General features: G+C 47.9%; 1 protein-coding gene across 1 annotated transcript; it reads left to right on the top strand.

The window, feature by feature from the left end:
* Positions 1-247: 247 nt before the first annotated feature.
* On the top strand, positions 248-20,096 carry LOC144172609 (prolyl 3-hydroxylase OGFOD1-like). The gene is made up of 11 exons (XM_077701259.1): positions 248-534; positions 2,009-2,157; positions 2,235-2,281; positions 2,395-2,495; positions 4,914-5,073; positions 5,557-5,734; positions 12,127-12,240; positions 13,346-13,425; positions 14,660-14,976; positions 16,297-16,355; positions 19,857-20,096. The coding sequence occupies exons 1-11, from the start codon at positions 369-371 to the stop codon at positions 20,007-20,009; spliced, it is 1,524 nt and encodes a 507-aa protein (XP_077557385.1). The 5' UTR covers positions 248-368; the 3' UTR covers positions 20,010-20,096.
* The last annotated feature ends 3 nt before the right edge of the window (positions 20,097-20,099 follow it).

Below are 20,099 nucleotides of genomic sequence, written 5' to 3'. Positions count from 1 at the left end.
GAAATAAATTAATAAAATTAACATAAAAGAACATAGCTCAAGCTGTTGCTTCAGTTTTGGTTTCAGGTTCGAAGAAAAAAACAAAACAATTTACCTGACTTCTGGATGCTAAGTATTCAGGCGCTTCAAAACACTTTTCATTTTTTAAACTAACCAAGGTACTGTAAAAAAAACCCGGTAAGACAAATGTAAAAAAACTAGCAAGTGACGTCACCAATTGCGAAACTGAAACTACTACAGCTTCCGGTTTTCTAGTCCGAGTTCTGTGTGGTCAGTGAGGCAACAGTAAACACGTGTTCGGGGGAATGCGGTGATGCGAGTTTTCCAGTTCTGTTAGGTGATGCGGGTTTAGTATTACGTGCACGACAATGGCTCCTCCCGTGAAGCGCTCCAGTAAAGGAAGCGGTGGCGGCCGAAGTACGTCGAAACGCTTTAAGGACGCCGTCAGCTTGCAAGTGAACCCCGAGATTCTTGCAGGCTCAACTAAAGGTGACGTCAAATCGGCGTTTGCCTTGAAAAAAGCCGGTCGCATTGGTAAGTAAAAGTTGCGCTGAACCAAACTCAATCGTAGGCTAAGCAAATTTGTTGAGGGTGTGAGCGCTGCCTTGTGAACTGCGCTTAGAGCGTTCGAATAAAATGGGTTCCCCCGGGGGCCACTGATTGCCATTGAAAACACTTCCATACACACAAAAAAGCGTGCGAAAACAATGTTCAAAAGCGTATTAGTACGCGCACATTGGTAACCCAAAGGCATCTTTTCGCCATGTTTTGTTCCGGACTGTGCGGCGCCTGAAAAAGTCAATATATATAGTTCTATGACATGTGCACGCGTTTGAATGGGCGTGATCCGCGATTGTAATCCCGAGATATTCCTACATGTTTCTACACATTGATTGCCTAAACGGCATCTGTGAACACCTGCAAGTCAGCTTGTTCTTGAAATCCATAAACAGCACAGAAAGATGTCGGTAGTATTGCTCCCGTGTCAAAAGCCGAAGCTCACCAACGAAGGTTGAAACGCTCTCTAGGTGGCGTTGAGCTCACTCAATCAGGAGGGGGAGGAGACAGACGGCTACCCTTCACGGAAGGCGGGGGGGGGGGGGGTTCAGGGGGATAAAGAGAGGGCAGGAGAAAAGGAAGCGATAAAAGCTCAGGAAAGGCGCGCATTCTGGTCTAGCTGTTTTAACCGCAGTCGATCGTTACTCGTTCAGGAAGTGTAGCAGGTTTGGATAAATACTTCGAGAACAATTTACGTGTACTTATTTTGACTTAAAAGATGCAGATTTTTCTCTTCTGATGTTGCTCTCACGATAGAATCCAACGGGGAAGAAATCGAGTATATATTTGTGACGTTCGCAATTTTTTTGGCGCCTGAAAATTTGAAGATGGGTCGGGTATGCCTGACCTGGGCCAGAGCACCAAAACAGGCATGTGTAGACACAGCAAACGTGTGGTTAAATTGGTTTGGGGCCCATAATTTATGCTTGTATAGCAAGTAAGCACTCACTAAGGTTGAAACGGACAGTTAAGGGGTAACCACATGCAGCAACGAGCGATTTAAAAAACTTAACTCAGTGCATACAGCAAACAGTGTGGGCGACAGCAATGAGCAAAAAAATCTATTCACTGTCATGGGGACCTCCGTCGCTGTCACTCACTGTAGGCTGCTTCTGGCCGGCCAAACGCGAGCGACAGCGCGTCACTGTTGTCACTTTCGGCTGCCTGTGTATTGATTTTTTTCACCTGTCACTGTCACCCACACTACCTGTTCACTGCACACATTGAGTTACTTTCTTCGTGTCGCTGTTGCTGCATGTGATTACCCCGTGAACTTTTCCTGGAATATGGTCTCTAGCTGTTACACAGTTGAGGGAGTTTGTATTCTGAGCGAATTTTCTTCACCAAGAGCATTTTTGAATGTCTATAAAGTTTGTGCATCGATTGTTAAACCAAACCAACTGTTTTGCATTGCGTTATACTGAGCAGTGGTCTCTCCTTCATTCGCTAGGCACTGTGGCTGAGATGATCACAGAACCCTTCAATGTCTGCGTTCTTCAGAACCTGTTGGCGGACGATGGCGCCATCAATGGATTGAGGGACGAACTACTTGGCATCCCATTTAATGCCAAGAACAACGACCTCTACAAGTTTTCACAGGTGAGCCTTTCATGCCGCCGCATACTTTTTACTAGCTCAGACCATTTTCCAAACAAAACTGCCCCTTCATTTTACAGTCGGATGATTTGAGCAAGTTTGACTCACCGTATATAAGTGGTTTCAGGTAAGCTTCAGTTGTCGCCTGCCGTTTGCGAATTAGTTTTCCTGCGACACGGTCACTTTTTTTTTCGTCTCTGCGTGAGCATTAAAAAAGTTCTTGTTTGCAAACAAACCCAGAAAGTGTCTCCAGGAGACGATGGTGCCATGGCTTCGTGAAGTCACAAGGATACCTTTGGACGGCACGATCAGCCTAACCTCTTCCAAATACGTTTATACAGGTGAGCAAAGGACATGGATTCTTTAACCATCTCTCGCTAAAAAAAAAGCAAAATCTGTGAGATTACGATGATTGTTGTTTTATTGTTTATTTGTTTGAGACAAGAAAGTGTCTAGCGTTCCGTCCAGACGGAACGCCAAATCAAAACCAGCCGATTAGCCGCCGTTTCTCATTCTGGGATTCGGTGTAGTGGTTCTGCCGCTGATTACGGACGTTGTAGTCCGTGGTTCGATTCTCGCACTGCGTTTTTTTTTTTTGTGCGTGCGTGCGTGTGTGTGTGTGTGTGTGTGTGTGTGTGAAGCCGCGTGGTTAGCATTTTGTAACAGCAAAACTTCATGCCCGCTTTACAATTCTCATGGTGAGAGCAGTCGGTCTTGGTTTTTTACTCAAGCGGCCGAACCGCTCCCGCTCACTGGGACCAAGGCCGACGTGGCCATCGCCAGTTATGCCCGATCCGTAATTATTACCAGTGATTAATAATTAACAGTGACTCTGGCTAGTCAGTGAGCAGAAGCGGTTTGGCCGGTTAGGTAAAAATCAAGACCGACTGCTCTCACTTAAATATTGTGAAGCGGGCGTCGGGTGGCGGCTTAGAGACCCACTCGGATAGATCTAGAGTTAGTCCGACCATCTGTAATTATTAATAATGATTAATAATTATCAGCGATTCTGGCTAGTCAGTGAGCGGTAGCGGTTCGGCCGGTTGGGTAAAAATCAAGAGAGACTGCTCTCAACGCGAGTTGTGTTTCCTCTGGACAGAACTTTAGTGACAGCTGCCGTTCCGTCTGGACGGAACGCTAGACACAGCCTTTAAACAACACATCCCCTCTGTAGAATTTAAATAGAAAAGCGTCTAAAGCTGACTTGATGCTTATGGTTGTGCAAAGTTATGTCGAAGGAAAAGTAATGGTGTAGGAACGTCAGTCGATCCGTATTTTCTTTTTTTGGGGTGGCAGGCAAGGGTGTAGCCAGGGGTGGTGTTTCGGTGTCAGAACACCCCCCAAAAGTTTCTGAGTGGTGCATCCCCCCCTTCCATTGGCCTTTTTTCTGCACATGCTTTTTACAGAAATCTTCCATAAATTTAAATGTAAAAATAAAATTAAGATATCAGAAAACTAAAATAAGGTGTTGTTTAAGCACAGACTATCTTTTTTTTTTTTTAACTGGCGGGGTATAACACCCCCCAAACAATATTTCTGGCTATGCCACTTGTGGCAGGACAGTTTTTGGATAAGGACGGATTTTACAGTCACTAAAGCTCATCAGATCAACAAAGAGTGGGGTCATAGAACGAAGGCGTTTGGGTTCCAAAAGGGCCTACAATGCTGGTTTGATGGCCTCGAAGGGCTGCATTCAATTGTGATGGCAACATTCTATGCTGTAGCTGCCGTGCTATTCACCCGCCGCGGTGGCTCAGTGGCTAAGGCGTTGCGCTGCTGAGCATGAGGTCGCGGGTTCAATTTCTGGCCGCGGCGGCCGCTTTTCTGGTGGAGGCGAAAGACAAAAACGCCCTTGTGTACAAGATTTCAGCGCACGTTAAAGATCCCAAGGTGGTCAAAATTAATCCGGAACCCTCCACTACGGCGTGCCTCATCACCTGAATTGCATCGGCACGTTTAACCTTGCAATCAATCAAATCAAATCAATCAGCTGCCGCGCTATTTACTCAAACTAGGTCGATTGGTTCGTCCATGGTTCCTTTCAACTTTAACTCCGCAAGATAGTTACAAAACATACCCCGCACGGAAAAATAAACCGGCTGCTATTGACGAAATTCAGTTGGGTGGGAATAATGGCCTGGCTTTAAAGCCATCATAGCTTTGATCTATATGTCATGGCCTAGTGCTTATATGGCCTGCAGGGCTAATGATATGGGGAAGAATAAGCTAAATCCAAACGATCTTATCCAATTTTACTGTGCATTGTTTGAATGAATATCTGATTATTGAGACAGAAATGCATGGCCCTTAGCAGTTTGAACTAATTAAGAAGCTGCTGCATGCACTGTGTGTATGAGCCATGTTGTTGAAAGGACATTAATGATTATAAGGGTGACATTTGACTAGGGCTCTGAAATGCATACTTGCTTCCCCCATTTTTTGTCTATTCCTTATCTTTTGCTTAGAATTTGTCTTTCCTCAAAGCATATTTTGGTAATCCCTGGCAGAACCCTTACATTAGTTTTGTGGTGTCATTTGCAAACTTTTATGGTTCATTTCGTTTTCTAGTTTTCACGAAGAGACTGAACAGCTTGCATTACACGTGTCACATGGCTCTGCCGATCCGTCTGCATCTGTCAACTCGACACACGATCTCCTTCTAACCACAGTGCACCGATGGCAGTTTCACCTAAAACTGTTCTTGCTGGGTGGTTCTAGTACGTTACTCCTTTTCGTCACCTCACTTTGCACACCTGCAGACGTGCTACTGTGTCACGACGACGAACTGGAAGGGCGACGGATAGCGTTCATCCTGTACTTGACACATGGTTGGATGCTTGAAGACGGTGGGACGCTGGACTTGTTTGACGTGGACAGCAATGGTCAGCCGAGAGACATCATTCATTCTTTAGTGCCAAGGTATGTTGAATACGGGACAGTTTCTTACACTTTTCTCCTCTCATTCGTGCTGCTGTGGCCAGTGCCTGCTGAGGAAAAAGCATATGGGTCGTGAAACACATTGTTAGCCAAGGTATTGTTGTGCAAAAGGTATTTTCCTAGCCACTGCTCTCATTCCATGGATTTCTAGGAATGCCTTGCCTGCACAGTGGTCCGTTTTGCCTGTTCTGTTTTTCACCTTATCTTTCTATTTTAGCCTGCGGGCCAAAATCTAATTCAGTGCAATGCAATCCAGTAAAATCCAGTGCAATCCAATCCATTAAAAACCAGTGCATGATTTGAAGTTACTCATTTGTTTTTAAACAACATCAAGACAGACCTCTTAGCATAATAAATAATTTCATTCAGTCATTTGTGGTTATTCAATAGTTTCAACCAGTCATATAGCCAGTTTCAGTGCGGTCATCCCTTGAAATTTTTTCCCCTTGCTTTGTCCCGATGCAGGTGCAACGGCTTTGCGTTCTTCGAGGTGAGTCCGGTGTCCTTCCACCAGGTGGCAGAGGTGCTGTCGGAAGACAAGGTTCGGCTTTCTGTGGGCGGGTGGTTCCATGGGCCACCCATCAAGCGGCCGGAGCCGTATATAGAGCCTCTGCCGGAACGCCTGCCCTGCTGCAGTGTCGAGGCAAGTGCCAACCACGAGCTGTTTCTTCCAAGCGTCCTGCTAAGCTAGCTAACTCGACAGTAAGCAGGCAGTGGCCATCTAGGAATATATGGTATCTCTAACAGATGGGCAGGCTGCATGACATAGTGATTGATTGATTGTAGGGTTTAAAGGAGCCATGAAGAGAAAACACAAGTTTGGTTCATTCAAAAGATTGCCTTGTTAGAATTATACTGACACCACTTTTAACGTAAACTTCGCTCAAATAAGCTACATAATTAGAAAAAAAGGGAATGGCCATGCGACCCACCAGCTCATTTTCCGCAACAGAACCTATGATGTCATTCGAGCCAGCTCTGCGATTGGGGGAGGCCGGCACAAGCAGACGCAAATTAGGTAGAGCTTAGAAGCTAGCCGAACGAGCGATTTGCGCTTAAATTTAGGGCGCATTCTTTACAAAGCAATAAGAATGATGGGACAAACAGTGGAAGTTACGAAATCACATGTAAACATAGAAGTACTGATGCGTACTGCTGTTCGTACTGCGCACAACATGCTTGGTTTAGCTGCACAGCACTACGGGGCTTGGGGTTGTCTCAGACGACACTGACCGATTGACGCAAGCAGCAGTGTCTTACGTGACCATATTTGTCAAGCGAGCACTGTTTCAGGGAACGATTATTTTGTCCCAGAACAAAAACAAACCAGGTGTAAATACGGTCAAAAACAAACCAAAGGCTTGCCACGGTATGGTGGCGCCATCTAGGTTCAGGTAACGTAAAGAAACGTGGGAACGTACCAGCACCGCTGTACAGGGTGGAGACACCCTTTAAACGGTCCCGTGCCGCTGCAATTGGGCCAACATGCTCAACTCGTTGTTCTTTTCGTTTCCTACGAGACCTAGCAACGCGAAACAGATATTATGATCCAAACTTCGCCAGTAAACAGCGTTGCGGCAATAATTTTAGCACGGTTTTGACACAATGACTTGCTTCGGCGGCGAGCGAGTGACCCAAAATGGCAGAGCGTATACGTGTCTCCACCCTATACGGCGGACGCGTGAATAAAGGCATCCTAGGCTGCAGAGCGGTCGGTTCCCGTGATGTCATTGCAGACCAAGAAAACATGATTTAGCGGGAAAATCAAAATTTTTACCTAAAAAATAATTTCTCAGTGAATAAAGCATCGTTTGTATCCGCACAAGTGCCGGAGGCACTATAAAACACGAAATCTTTGGAATAAAACAAACTTGCATTTTCTCTTCATGGCTCCTTTAACATGCTGACGCAATGCAGGCGATGAGGTGCGCCGTAGTGGAGGGCTCCGGATTAATTTTGACCCTCTGGGGATCTCGTGCCCCAAAATCTCGTACACATGGGCGTTGTTGCTTTTTGCCTCCATCAGGAAAGCGGCCGCTGCGGCCGGGAATCGTACCCGCAACCTTGTGCTCAGCAGCCTTAGCCACTGAGCCACCGTGGCGTGTGGTTGCATGACATATCCTTGTGCACTCTTCCTTAGCCCCTGACCAGAAAAAACTGGTGCTGTCATTATGGTTGCACAGAAAAGTTTGTTTTTATGATGTGCTTAGGTCTCCTCGTGATGGGTAATTCTTATTTTGTTCATAATTTGCTGATGGGAGGGAGAACGTGCCTTTTCCTTTTACTTGACGCTTGCTTTGCTAAGGCAGCTTCAGCATAGAACTGCAACCACCACTCTTCTAGTTGTGGCAGTTGTGCATGGGTAGCGATGTTGGGGGTGTTCATCAACAAATGTTCCAATGTTGGAACATGCCCATTGTGCCTTTTAGATGCAGAGCATCTGATTCACTCGCCTTGTCCCTCTGGCGTCGTCGTCGTTGTCGGCGTTGTCCACCCCTCCCCCATTCTCCTCGCCGCGGCAGCTGCGCTCTCCGCCGCTCACCCCCTCTCCTCTCCGATAGCGAACACTCTCTCGCGAGGGGCATTGGATTGGATTGGCTTGGATTGGATTAAAGTGGATTGTGTTGGATTGTGTTGCGTCATAGCCGCGGCATGTTGCGTCATAGCCGCGGCAGACGCGCTGGGGCCGGCGCATGTGCAGTGCTCTCTCTTCCGCGGTTTCCTCTCCTTCGGGCGCGCTGCGCATATAACCGGTGTGCCGTTCTCCGGCGAAGCAACATCCACGCTTGTCTCAAACACCTAGAGTTCACGCCGCTTTACAAGTACACCAACGTCGTCATCGACTGGGACCGGCTTACGCAGTCCCCTCAACGTTATGCGCGCTCTAAAACGCGGTCCCTTCGCCGCTCCGCCTATGCGTCGCATCTACACAGGGGTTCCCGCGAGGGGAGGTGGGAGTTTTTGAGCCTAAATGGGACTAGAGTGCGTTTGTAGCTTCATTCTCCCGCTCTGCCCCGTCTTTCTATTTGTTGCGTCTGCAGAGCCGTGGATGGCTGCCGATGATTTATTAAAGCTCAAGAGATAGGAACATGGGCAGTGGCTCGGGTGTCGGAGAGAGCAGTGGCCAGCATTCGACGCGTGAGGCGCACTCGTGCCACACAGCCAGTGCTTTTTTCACGCGCACATCATCATTGTCGTCTTTTGGCGACATATTAATTTTTCCCCCTTTCGATGAAACAACTTGAAATGAAGTATCCATAGCGGTTTGGAGGCCGCCTAGACTCAGGTGGTCGCACTTGTTGGGTGGTTTTTTCTTGAGACATCGAGGTCGATGGTTGGAAGGAAGTGTCTTAGTATGCAGCGAGTCCGGAAGCAGCGGAACAGCAGAACTTGACGCCATCTCTCGCGTAATGTCAGCGAAATCGTCTGCTGTGTTCCAGCCCATTGGTGTCCTGCTCTGGCTCACTTTCCTGATGTGGTTGAGATGGCTACAAACCTTTTCAACGGTGCTTTGTACCAGCCAGGATCGGGGTCCGACACAGCGCAGAAGTTTGCCTTCTATGCAACTGTGGCTTTCTCAAGAACTGCCGTATAAGCACCCTTTCCTCTTCTGCGAAACGACGCAATTGTTTAAGTGTCTGCTGGTTATCAGAGGTCTGTGTTTCCTTCTCTGACTTGAACAGATCGAGGGGACATAAAAGTTCACGGCCAAACATCGCGCTCACAGGTGTCATTCCTGTATCTGTGTGCACCGTCGTGTGCTGTTGATACGGGAATCTTGCAAGTCGGCACTGTATGGAGCAGTGTTTATCCATGAAGAGTGCTCACTTCAGTTCAGCCATGTATCGTTCTGCTTGCCCGCTTGTTGCAGGGTGATATGCTGGTGACGTCGTAGCCTGTACGCCATTCGATGCATTGAACTGCTTTATCTTGCTTGAAATAAAGGCTTTTTCGTTGTTCAAGACGACTTTTCGTGGAATGCCGAATGTAGTGAAGATACTCCGGAGTACGTCAGGGACAACTGCGGATGTTGTCTTGGTGACGGACTTCCACCCACTTGGTGTACGCGTCCACAACAACCAAGTAGGTGCGCCCAAGTAGTGTTCCCACGAAGTCAACATGCAGGGCGTGCCATGGTGTCTGGAGACGGTCCTACGCGGGAATGGGAGCTTTTGGTGGGCTCTTCTGCGTTGATTGGCATTCAGAGCATTGTCTCAGCGTTTCTTCAATCATCTTGTCAATTCTGGGCCACCATACGAAGCTCCCTGCACACTCCTTCATGGCTACCATGCCTCAATGACCAGCATGCAGAAGTGCCAGAACCTGAGATCGTGCCGAGCTTGGTATGATCACTTGTGATCCGAGACACTCACGATGAGATGCCAGTGCGGCCACTCTTCGTTGGTCAGGAACGAACTCATCTCTAATGAGTTTTTCCACTGTGCCATCCTGCACTGACACTGATTTGTACAGCTTTCACGAGGTGTTGCCTTGCTGCATCAGACGGCCTATCTCTGTAGCAGTAAACGGAGGTCGCAACACCGCTTCGAACAACAGCAGGTCGCCTGGTGGCCATGATTCGTCGATGCGTTCTGGCAGGGGTAGTCGGCTCAACGCGTCTGCGTTCTGGTTGTTCTTGCCATGCCTGTACACAATATCGCAGCCATATGCCGATAACCTGATGCGCCTTCTGGCCATGCGTGGTGAGAGGACTTAAAGGGGCCCTGAAAGGCGTTTTGAGCACACTAAATTGACTAGCGCAATCGTTAGATTGGGTCGTCAACATTATCTGTGCCAAGTATTACTCTTTTACGCGCAGCGGAAAGCTCACACTTTTGTTGCAAAGTTTGTCGCTTTTTTCTCACCCTTCCCTTCGTGTTTTTGGACGCCGCCATCTTCACATGTCTACGTCATCAATTCCCAGATGTTCGTCATGAGCTAGACATCCTGCTATTGGGCGGCTTTTTCCCGCACTTCCGGCAAAGAGATGAGTCGTCTGCTCAGCGTCGGCTCGCCGGCTGATCTGCCAGCGGAGTGCCGGAGTGCTTGGACATTTTACGACAAACGAAACAAGTGTAAACAAACGCTTAACCGTTTGTATTGAATGCAACAGGGCCATAACACGACATGGATATTCTCTTACTTGAGTACGTTCCATAAAGAAAGCGTTGAAGCCCCGTGGAACTTCTTTCTTGCAATCGCAGAGAACGCCCTGAGCCGAATGCCCGGGTTTGACGCATACATTTTATTCAACTTCCAAACAATCCAGAGATGCGTTTCGAACGAACACAACGTCACAACATGCGTTGCAAGTCCGAACCGCGATTGACAGACGATGGGTTGCCTCCTCCTGCCCCTCGTAAATTCGGCACTCACCTCGCGCGCGGTTTGCGGGGACGAACAGCAAGTCACTTAACTCTGGCGCACAAGCTGAGATGGCTTCTAGCCACGCACACTGCACATACCCCATGCGAGGTTGAGTTGTACGCCGCTTGAGAAAGATAATCCAGACCATGGGAAGCACTATCCACCCGCAGAAGCACAACGTCGCATATCTTCGCGAAACAAAGGCGTCCACAACACACACACCATCGCCTCCTGTAATGCCAAACGCATCTCGCACTTCCAAATGGGAGTGAGTAGTATGCCTGCAGTGCCCATATGCCGCGAGGTGGGGCCCCAAGCTGAACCGGGATAACGAACCGTAACTGACTTCCAGAGCGGTTTGTGCCTTGTTGCCAGGGCAACCGATGTTTGATATTGTCAAAGAAATGGTGCTCACTCCAGCGCTAGAAAGCTCAGAGCCGCGGCAGAGCATGTTTTGCCAACGTTGCCGCTCTCCACCACGCGTCGCCCCAAGCTGAACTGGCGTTTTGTGCATGGGTTCTGTATCGGTTTAAAATGTCTTCTTCACATGCCGCCGGCAGGAATTACCACCGCCACAAAATAAGACCCGGCACCAGCAGTGCCACATCTGATACGCCGCTTTTTGGATAAACAGTGCGCTGTGCATCCAAGGGAGCGAGCGCAGGATCCTCCCCGTGCGGCTGCGAGTTCGCCGCCGATAAAAAGTCGCGTGCCGCCGATAGCAAAGTTCTGCAGCAACGTATACACCGCGAAAGGGCAAGGCCAGGCCGCCGCACACATGGGACCAGATTTTTCGTTCGCTTTTCAAGCCTTGAACGGAGTGCGGGATTCATGGTGTCAACAAAGCTTGCCCGTAGCAGACGGCTGTGTGAGCAGCGCAATAGCAGAAGTACGTCACCGCGGAGGAGCGCAGCATCATGGGAGGGAAGGCTCGCTCGCTGTCAACAGCGGAGAGTAAGTTGAAAGGAGGAGGAAACGCGGCGCGACGATAATGCGTGGTTTTTGATTTACGATTTCTCAGCTAATACTCATCGCTTCAACAAAATTTTTGCGGGAGGAGATTGCTAATACATTGCTTTATTTGGTTACATGTACATCTACGCATCGGTGGAAGGTATTTCAGGACCCCTTTAAGCCGTTGGTTTCCCTGGTCCCAGTATGGGAGCAGCGGTTGATGATCCGTGACGAAAGTTACCTTTCTTCCTGCAATGTATTTGTGGAACTTGTGAGCTGCAAACACTACAGCAAGGCCTTCTCTGTCCAACTGAGCATAATTTCGTTCTGCCGGCCCTAGTGTTCTACATGCAAAAATGATTGGTGCCTCTCTATTTTGGCCATCACGTTGAGGCAGTACCGCTCCTTTGGCGTATGGCGAAGCGTCGCATGAGACAAGAAGCTCCTTCTGTTCGTCGTAGTGGGCTAGTACGGTGTTCCTGAGAAGCAATTTCCTATGTTGATCAAATGCTTCTTGGTGCTGAGTCTCCACGTAGCGTACGCCCGAGCTACTGCCTCTGTTCCTTTCTCTTGAGCTTTAATAAATCATCGGCAGCCATCCACAGCTCTGCAGACGCAACACTAGTATTTTCAAGTTTCCACTAGTTAGGTGGAGTGTTTATCCAGCAGTTGTTGATGATGATGATGATTATGATGATGATGGTTCGCCCACAGGAGCAGCTGTTCAGGTCCTGGATCAACCCCACCTACCTGGCGGACAGCATCGTCGTTCAGATCCAGAGTCAGTTCCAGGATGATTCGGAGATCCACCTCGACGACTTCCTCAGGGTGCGTTAAATTCCGCTCCCGGCATTGGATGTTGGCCGTACACGGAGAATGTGTTGTTGTGATATGCATTTATTGAACTTAGTCACTGCTGTAAGGGGAGGTGGGGGAGGGGAGATGGAAAAGGGGGCAGGGGTGAGTGTTTGGACTAAGTGTGGTCCTCTATGCCGGCTTCTTGAACGTACTAGTAGAGAAGAGAGTCGAGGGCCATCTTCCTGTGCTCTGTCACTTTGTGGCACTGGCAGTCGCAGCAGAATGACCTTGTACACGTTAGAGGCCAGGTCAATGAAAAAGAAGAGACGTTCTTGTTTTTAACCATTTTATCATCTTTAGAACTAGCTTAAGGACAAAGGTCAGGTTCCCATTACTTGCGGAATCGTCAGCTGAAGCTAGGAGGTCCTTCCCTAGTTTCTGGTTGGCCTGGACATCACAGTTCTCATCTTGGTACCATGTAGTTTGAGCTGCATGTTTTGTGGGAGAACTTAGAAAGGTGGTGATAATTAATCTCTAATCAAGTAATGTGGCAGTTGGATAAATTAACGAAAGTGTGGAATTAGAGCAGGTTGTATGCATCTGGCCTGGGTGTTAGATATGAAACGTTTGTATTTCAACACAGAAGTGAGCAGGCATGTTTTTCAGTTGGGTGAATTTCAACCAGAGGCACCTCCAGATTGATTCCTCCAAACATTCGTTCGAGGTGCGGGTGCTGACACCCAAGAGAACAGCCGAGGGGAAGGGGAAGCGGAAACACCCCCCTCCAATTCTGTCACTGGTTGAAATATTAAATTGCTTCTAGGAGTACAACGGTACATTTGTTTGGTGTTGTTGTTTTTTCTTTTTTTGTAAGCATCTACGGTAGTCTCCCTTTGCGCACGTGTGTTTCAACATATTGCCCTGCAGACTCATCTGCCTTGATAGGCAATAAACACAGTGGAGAAGAATCCTGGCTTCATTTTCGCAGCCTCGTTAGAAGACATTCCTGAATTTCATTCTCTGCACCTGTTTCATGAATGTAACCGCGATGTTGTATTCAAGGGCTTTTGCGCGTTTTAAGTTATGCTTTGAAGCGCTGTTAGGGAATAAAATGTTCACTGCTTGCCACTTTCAGCCAGACAAGTGCAAAGCCTTGGAGGAGGCACTGACGGGCCCTGAAGTGCTTTGGAGCCAGTGTGGTCCTCGCAACCATAGGTGCGTGCACGTTGCTGTCCAACCAGATGCGTTGTTTCGTTCTCCTTCTAATCACTATCATCATCGCCTTCATCATCTGCATCCGTTCTTTCGACCCAGATTTTCTTATTGCAACATTCCTATCTCAGATAGGTACAAGTGAACCAGCACCGTCTACTGGTTCTCCTGGAACATGTCTTTCGAATAACTGCTAGAAGGACTCCGCTGTTTGGCCTTCGTAGCCTAGGGGTAGAATCGTGGCTTTCAGATTAAACGGCCTGGGTTCGAGCCCCAGCAATGTTAATTTTTTTTTTTTCCCAAGACCCGTGATCTTTTTTTGTTTCATTTTACTGTAAAATGTACTCTTAGTGCAATTCTACACATTCTTTTCATAAAGAAGGGTCGTTTGGTATCTTCTTGGTCAGTTTAGGGGCGAGGCGCTGCTTATGAGCGTGTTTATTAACGTTCTGCATTTCACCAAAGGTACAGTCTTTGTCAAAGTTTTGTAGGTCGTGGCTACCCTTTCCGGAGCAAGTGCGCGGCCAAGCAAGGGTGATGCGGTTGCAGCTGTAGGCTTATTGTGCTACCAAAGAGAGTGAGGGGAGCTTTTGCTCTTGCTTTCGTAGTATGGCTGACACGGTAAGGGCAATGCACGGCCACTTTCTCAGAGCAGGCGCTTCGCTTTAGCACAGGCACTTCGCACCGCATTTGTTGCGCCAGCCACGAAAGCAAGAACAGGGGCGGTATTCTCATGTTTTGTCCGTTTTGTGTCCGTTTCGAAAGTGTTCGTTTTGAGCTAGCCGTGGCTAAAAGTGAACACCGGATGTGACACCATGCAAGCACGGCGGAGCCATGAGCGGCCGCTTCTCGGAGCAGATTATTAGGAGCAGACGATTTCGCTGGCGGAGCAATAAACACACAGTAAAAAATTGTAATAAAATAAATTTCTCCGTTTAAAATGTGTTTACAAGAACAGTTGTGTAAAAGTCAACCCAAAGCCCGCCTACAACTGAAAGTACGTCAGAATTAAATGGATGCTTTCATAATGGACAAATACGAGAATACCGCCCCCGAAGTTCCGCTGGCTCTCTTTAGCCGCGCAACCAGCCGACAGCGGCAACCGCAGCGCCCCCGCTTGGCCACACACCTGCTGCGGCCACGGTGGCCGCGGCCGACAAAATTTTGACAACGGCTGTACCTCTCTTGGAACGGAATATCGCTCTCTTATCGCATCTGGCGTGCTTCCCTCGGCCAGGTGGACGCTGGAACAGCCGACCCCGATGCCCCCCATAGTGGAAGAATGCCTGCGGGTGTTTGGGTCTGAGGCCATGTTCCTGGTGTTGTCCAACCTGACGGGGCTCAAGCTCCACGAGCTGGCCGAGGGCTCGAGCTCGGAAGATGAGGCCGGCGGCAGCCAGGCTTCCGACCGGCCCACAGCAAAGAGCTCCGACGGGCCCCGCTGCACCCAGGCGGTCCATAAATGGAGCCACGGGACGTACACGCTGGCTTACGACCATGACCTGCGGTCGGAAGAGTGTGCACTCGAAGCAGTCCTCTACCTCAACTGCAAGGGTAAGGCCTGTGCATTTGGCCATCAAGCATTGTGTGCCTACCACCTGTAAAGTATAGGCACTCTTAAAAGTTTTGAGGTGTTTTGCAACGATGAACCGGAGCTCACTGACCAAATCAAAAATGCAGTTTGACATTTCAATTATATGAAAGCTTGTGAACAAGGCACCCATGAACATAGGGTTGCCACCTTTCCCCGAAACAAAAAAAAAAAAAAAAAACAGCCCTTCGGGAAGAAGGGGGGAGGGGCATGGTACATAGAATGTTTAATTTGTGTTGAAAAAAAGACGTCATCTTTTGGACATGCAGTGCCATTTATTGTAGCATTTTCTTAGAGAGAAATCAACGTAACATTTGTACTGAAAGGGATTGAGAGCTTGGTTATTGCTCTGTATGTGCTTCAGTGCAAAGTAATCGCAATTGCTGACCGCGGCAGCAGCATTTTGTTGTTTTGTTCCTCCCTTAGGTCCCCCTCCATCTCAGGCAGTGCGCTCGCCCATGTATTTTCTCTGCTCGCATGTCTTTGTGCAGCTTGTCGACACATATTTGTCGTCTTAGTTGTTGAATTGACGCTTATAAAGTGCCAAAACGGACATAATGACGGCACGAGGGCCAAAAAACCGGCCAATGACGGCTGGTTTCAAGTATGGACCGGCAATCGGCCTGTTGTTTAAAAAAAAAAAAAAAAACGGTCGGGCTGGTCCAACACCGGGCAGGTGGCAACCCTACATGAACAAGGTAGCCGTAGGGGTACCGAAATGTCAAACTGCTTTTTTGACTTGGTCAGTGACCTCTGTTTCACCATTGCAAACATGCTCTTACCTGACCCGATAGTATTCCGTCAAACACTGGGCTAAGTTTCTTGGTGACGCCAATAGTTTCTGGGCCACAAAAAATACAAAGCAAAAGCTTATCCTTCTAGCCCGAAAGATTTATTCAGTGACAGTAATATTGGAGAGTGCTTTTGTCAGCATTCTTGCAAAAAACTTTGTCTCGCTTGAGAGGAAATTTTGTATGCTGAATTTTTGCAGCGTATGAGGGTCGCTGCTTTACATGCTTTTTGTTTCTCGGGCTCGATCAGACTGGGGCTCGATATCCTACACAGGTGCTGAATGAAGCTGGCTCTCTGCCAGCTTGCAGCGGTAGTTATTTTGTGCAGGGAACATGTGAGAATTAAAGGGGAAAGACACAGCAAGTTTCAGACAGTTGCTTTTGAAAGGTGAAATTGTAGCTACCAGTCGCATAGAGTACTTGATTGTGCAGCTACCTTCCTGTCTGTTCAGTGATGCCTTTCCTTTTACATTATTTTTTTTTTTCTTTCAGATTGGGAAGATGAATATGGAGGCTTCACAACATACATCGCAAAGGGTGTTGAGGAGGAAGTGAGTTCCACTTCCTTTTTTTTTTTTTTCCTTCTCTCCAACCACTGATGCTGGCCAATCCCCTGATTGGGTATGTGGGTATGCAGCATTAACAGAGGAACAACAACACTTTATTCTTTCACTGTCAGGTGTTTCTGGCCATGATGCACCCCTGTGTCAGCTTGGTTTCCGAATAATGAGGGAAGGAACATAATGATTTATTTGACTATGGTAGCGTCCGGAACGTAACGCGTCGAAAGGAAATAGCGTGGGTGGGAAGTTGCATTTCTTCCAGATACTTTCAGTTTTCCATGCATGCTTCCGGGATGACGACCCCACCGTTTCAACATCAGAATCTGACACTGTGGAACTCGCACCCCTTCCTCGGATGAGAAACTCTCAGAAGGAGAATCCGAGCTCAGCTCGTATTCGAATCGGAATCGAAGAACCATCGCTCCTGTCCGCACTCGAAGGCCCCGCACAATCAGCCGTCCGAAAGTAACCGCATGCATGGAGGGAGCACTTTCAGCAACCCGCAAAACACACAGAAATGAGCGAGTGAAAGCCGCGATTGAGTCAAGTGTCGGTCTATTGGAGAGGCAACGGCGCACTGGGATAACCTGGCGCGCCGTAGCAAACGTGGGAACAGAATAATAAAAAAAAAAAACCTAGAAACCTGTTGCGGATGGCACAACAACCTTTGCACCTGTCATCTCACGCTGCCGCATGGTCACTCATCCCGACAGAGTACAGTGCCCGGAGTGACCGACCAAGCCCCCCAGCAACGAAGGGTGGACGCAGTCGCTCTGTACTCTTCAATGTACACTAGCCAAGAGCTAGCGAGTGAAAATATGAGCTACTAGAAAGATTCGACAGATGGCGCTAATAGTCCAGGCGCGCCCACTTTGCGCTATGGCGTGGATTTTCGAACGCGCAGTGGTGAACATACCGGTACGTCAGTAACACTGTAGAGGGGAAATGCGAAAATGTACCGGTACGTGAGTGAGTGCAAAAGGGTTATGTGCGCACTTAGGCCTGGGCAATGTGCCCTGTGGGTAGTGTGCTCGTACCGGGTGATGTACCCAGTATACATCCCAGTGTACTCAGGTGATGTACTCGGCGTACAGTGGGTACACCACCATTGGAACTAATGACTAGCTTTTGAAGCCTACCATATCTACATCGCCACACAGAAAATGAGCGCAGTAATAAACAGCAATAAGCAGACAACAAAGCTCTGAACCCACACGCCCGAACCTTTTCCCTTCCGATTCTACATAAATGGTGTTTTCTACTGTCCTGTTTGTTTTGTGGCCACATATGCTCAGTATCTACATCGCCACACAGAAAATGAGCGCAGTAATAAACAGCAATAAGCAGACAACAAAGCTCTGAACCCACACGCCCGAACCTTTTCCCTTCCGATTCTGCATAAATGGTGTTTTCTACTGTCCTGTTTGTTTTGTGGCCACATATGCTCAGTGGAATGACTAAGGCTTTTACAAAACTGAGGGCCCTATTCTCAACCCTGTGAATTCGCGGGAAGCTTTGTCTGATTGGCTTTCAGTTTTGGTCGCGTGCTTCCAGCTGACAAAGTGGCTATGTGTGCATTCATCTTTTTGACGCTTCATGGCGTTTACTGGCACCACTTCTAAAGTTTGCTTTTTTTCTCGCTACGGAAGGGGCACAATTTTTGGCCAGCATTGAACAGATTTGACGACGTAGGCCTGTTTTTGCTATTCAATAACAGTATGGCTCGTACGCCACGCCCTCTCCACGATTGGCTGAGAAGGCATGACGTAATATCAACAGTTGGCAGGAATGTATACATACAATGGCAACTTCAGCCTGCGTAAATGTCACGCGTGTTTACGTAACAGCTTGGGAACGGCGGGTGCCGTTGCTGTAAAATAGGGCAAAAAATTTCACCCGACTTTCGGCCCTGTGAAAGCCCCATGAATTTGCAAGGGCGTAGTTTCACACCGCATGCAGTTTTAAGTGTTTTCTAGCAGAAAAAAATAATAATTTTGACTGTTTCGAAGTAAGCAATAACGGAGCATAAATGTAATGTCTTGTATTTTGTTTTTTACTTTTGGCAATAACATAGCAGTTGTTTGTTTGGCGTAACAGCAACACGAGAGGGCCGTACTAGTTTCTCTATTACAAAGAACCCAACGCATTGCATTTGTCCACAGTCCTCCCAGTAAGCTGGTGAGTCAACATAATCGAATTCAAGATCGAGCTTGACAAATGAGTGAATCGGCGGCATCAGTATGCTCTGCCATTATCAGGTGTAGCATTTCCCTGTCCTTACCACGTCATACAACCGATGGTCACAGCCATCTTTTTCTGTGGTCACGCCATAAACTTGTAACGTAGCAGCAGACGATGGCATGGTGGCAGTGACAGGCCAAAAAGCTTGCAAGTTAACATTGAAGCAGACAGCTCAGCTATGCTACTAAAAGCAATTGAAAGGAATAGATAGATATGGTAAAAAAACTGTGTGATCTTCTTTAGCCTAACACACCTTTCACTCGCTCTGGGATCAACATTAATTGATCACCCTGTGGTGTTCTTGCCAGTGGACCATTTTTCCAGTACTGGCCCTCCTAGCGGCCAACACGGTGAAATAAAGTCAGAGCAAGAAAGATCTCGCTGTCAGAAAACTTGTGCACAAAACATCCTCCTCGCCCAATCTCTCCCCCCTCTCGTCTTTTGTCCGTTTGACATGAAAGCCACAGAAGCAGGTGCACATTACCAAGACTAACCTGCAGTGGGGGAAGTACCGCTTTCCTTCTCTTTCTCTCTTTGACTCCCACACTGGTAGCCATGCACTCGCTGCGTGGGCAGCCTTTCTTTCCTTTTCAAGCTATTCCTTCCTTTGTGTGAACGTACAAACTCACCACGAACAGTCGAAAAAGCGGGCATGGATAAAAGTGTGCAGCCCTAGAAAGTAGTAGCCCATCTCCAAGCGGCGAGGTGAGAATGCACCAGGTGTTTATTTTGCCTGGAGCAACCGGACAAAATGGTGGACGGGCAGCGTGTGCATGTGCAGATTGCTACTGGAAAAAGGTCCGTTTTAACTTTAAGGTTTCTTTTTTTTCTTTTTGCCCGACCTATCTGCAGTCTTAATTTTTAGAATACATAGCAAGTGTTTCTGCATCTTTTATCCGGAATGTGTGATGGTTTGGTAGTGATCTTTGTAAGCAGTGCGTCAAATTACACTGCATATCATCAGAGCTATATTTGCACACCTCACCGATTGCTCACATTTTGCGTGCATAAAGCAGGGCAAATTCACAAAGAATTCACGGAGTCGAGAATAGGGCTCTGACTCATAGACGGACACGAAGGTTCACCTCAGCGGGAAGACAACGTGCATTTGAAATAGAGTTCTTGCACTACGAGATAACAGTGCTACCAGTAGTGAACCAATAACAGCGCGTTGCTTGTGTGCATCTGGACCCCTTGTGACGACTGAACAGATTGTCATTCATTTCGTGCCTTCTTTGTGTTTTATAGGTGCTGACCCTCACCCCTACTCGAAACTCTCTCGCATTGGTCTACAGGGATGAAGGACTCTTCAGATTCGTGAAGCACGTAAATCATCGTGTGACCAAGCGGTCGAGAGAAGATGCTTGCTTCCACGACATGTCATTTGTGTACTACGAGTGAAGTTATGCAATACGTTTCTGATAGCAGTGGCCATAAAATGGACCCTGTGAATGTCGTTGATAGGCGGAGTAAAGAAATTTCACAACAGCG

The sequence above is a fragment of the Haemaphysalis longicornis genome, unplaced genomic scaffold (assembly GCF_048455015.1).
Source record: "Haemaphysalis longicornis isolate Haplotype H1 unplaced genomic scaffold, Haemaphysalis longicornis Haplotype H1 scaffold_246, whole genome shotgun sequence".
In the NCBI taxonomy this organism is placed as follows: Eukaryota; Metazoa; Arthropoda; class Arachnida; order Ixodida; family Ixodidae; genus Haemaphysalis; species Haemaphysalis longicornis.
This window is presented reverse-complemented; position numbering and strand designations above follow the sequence as displayed.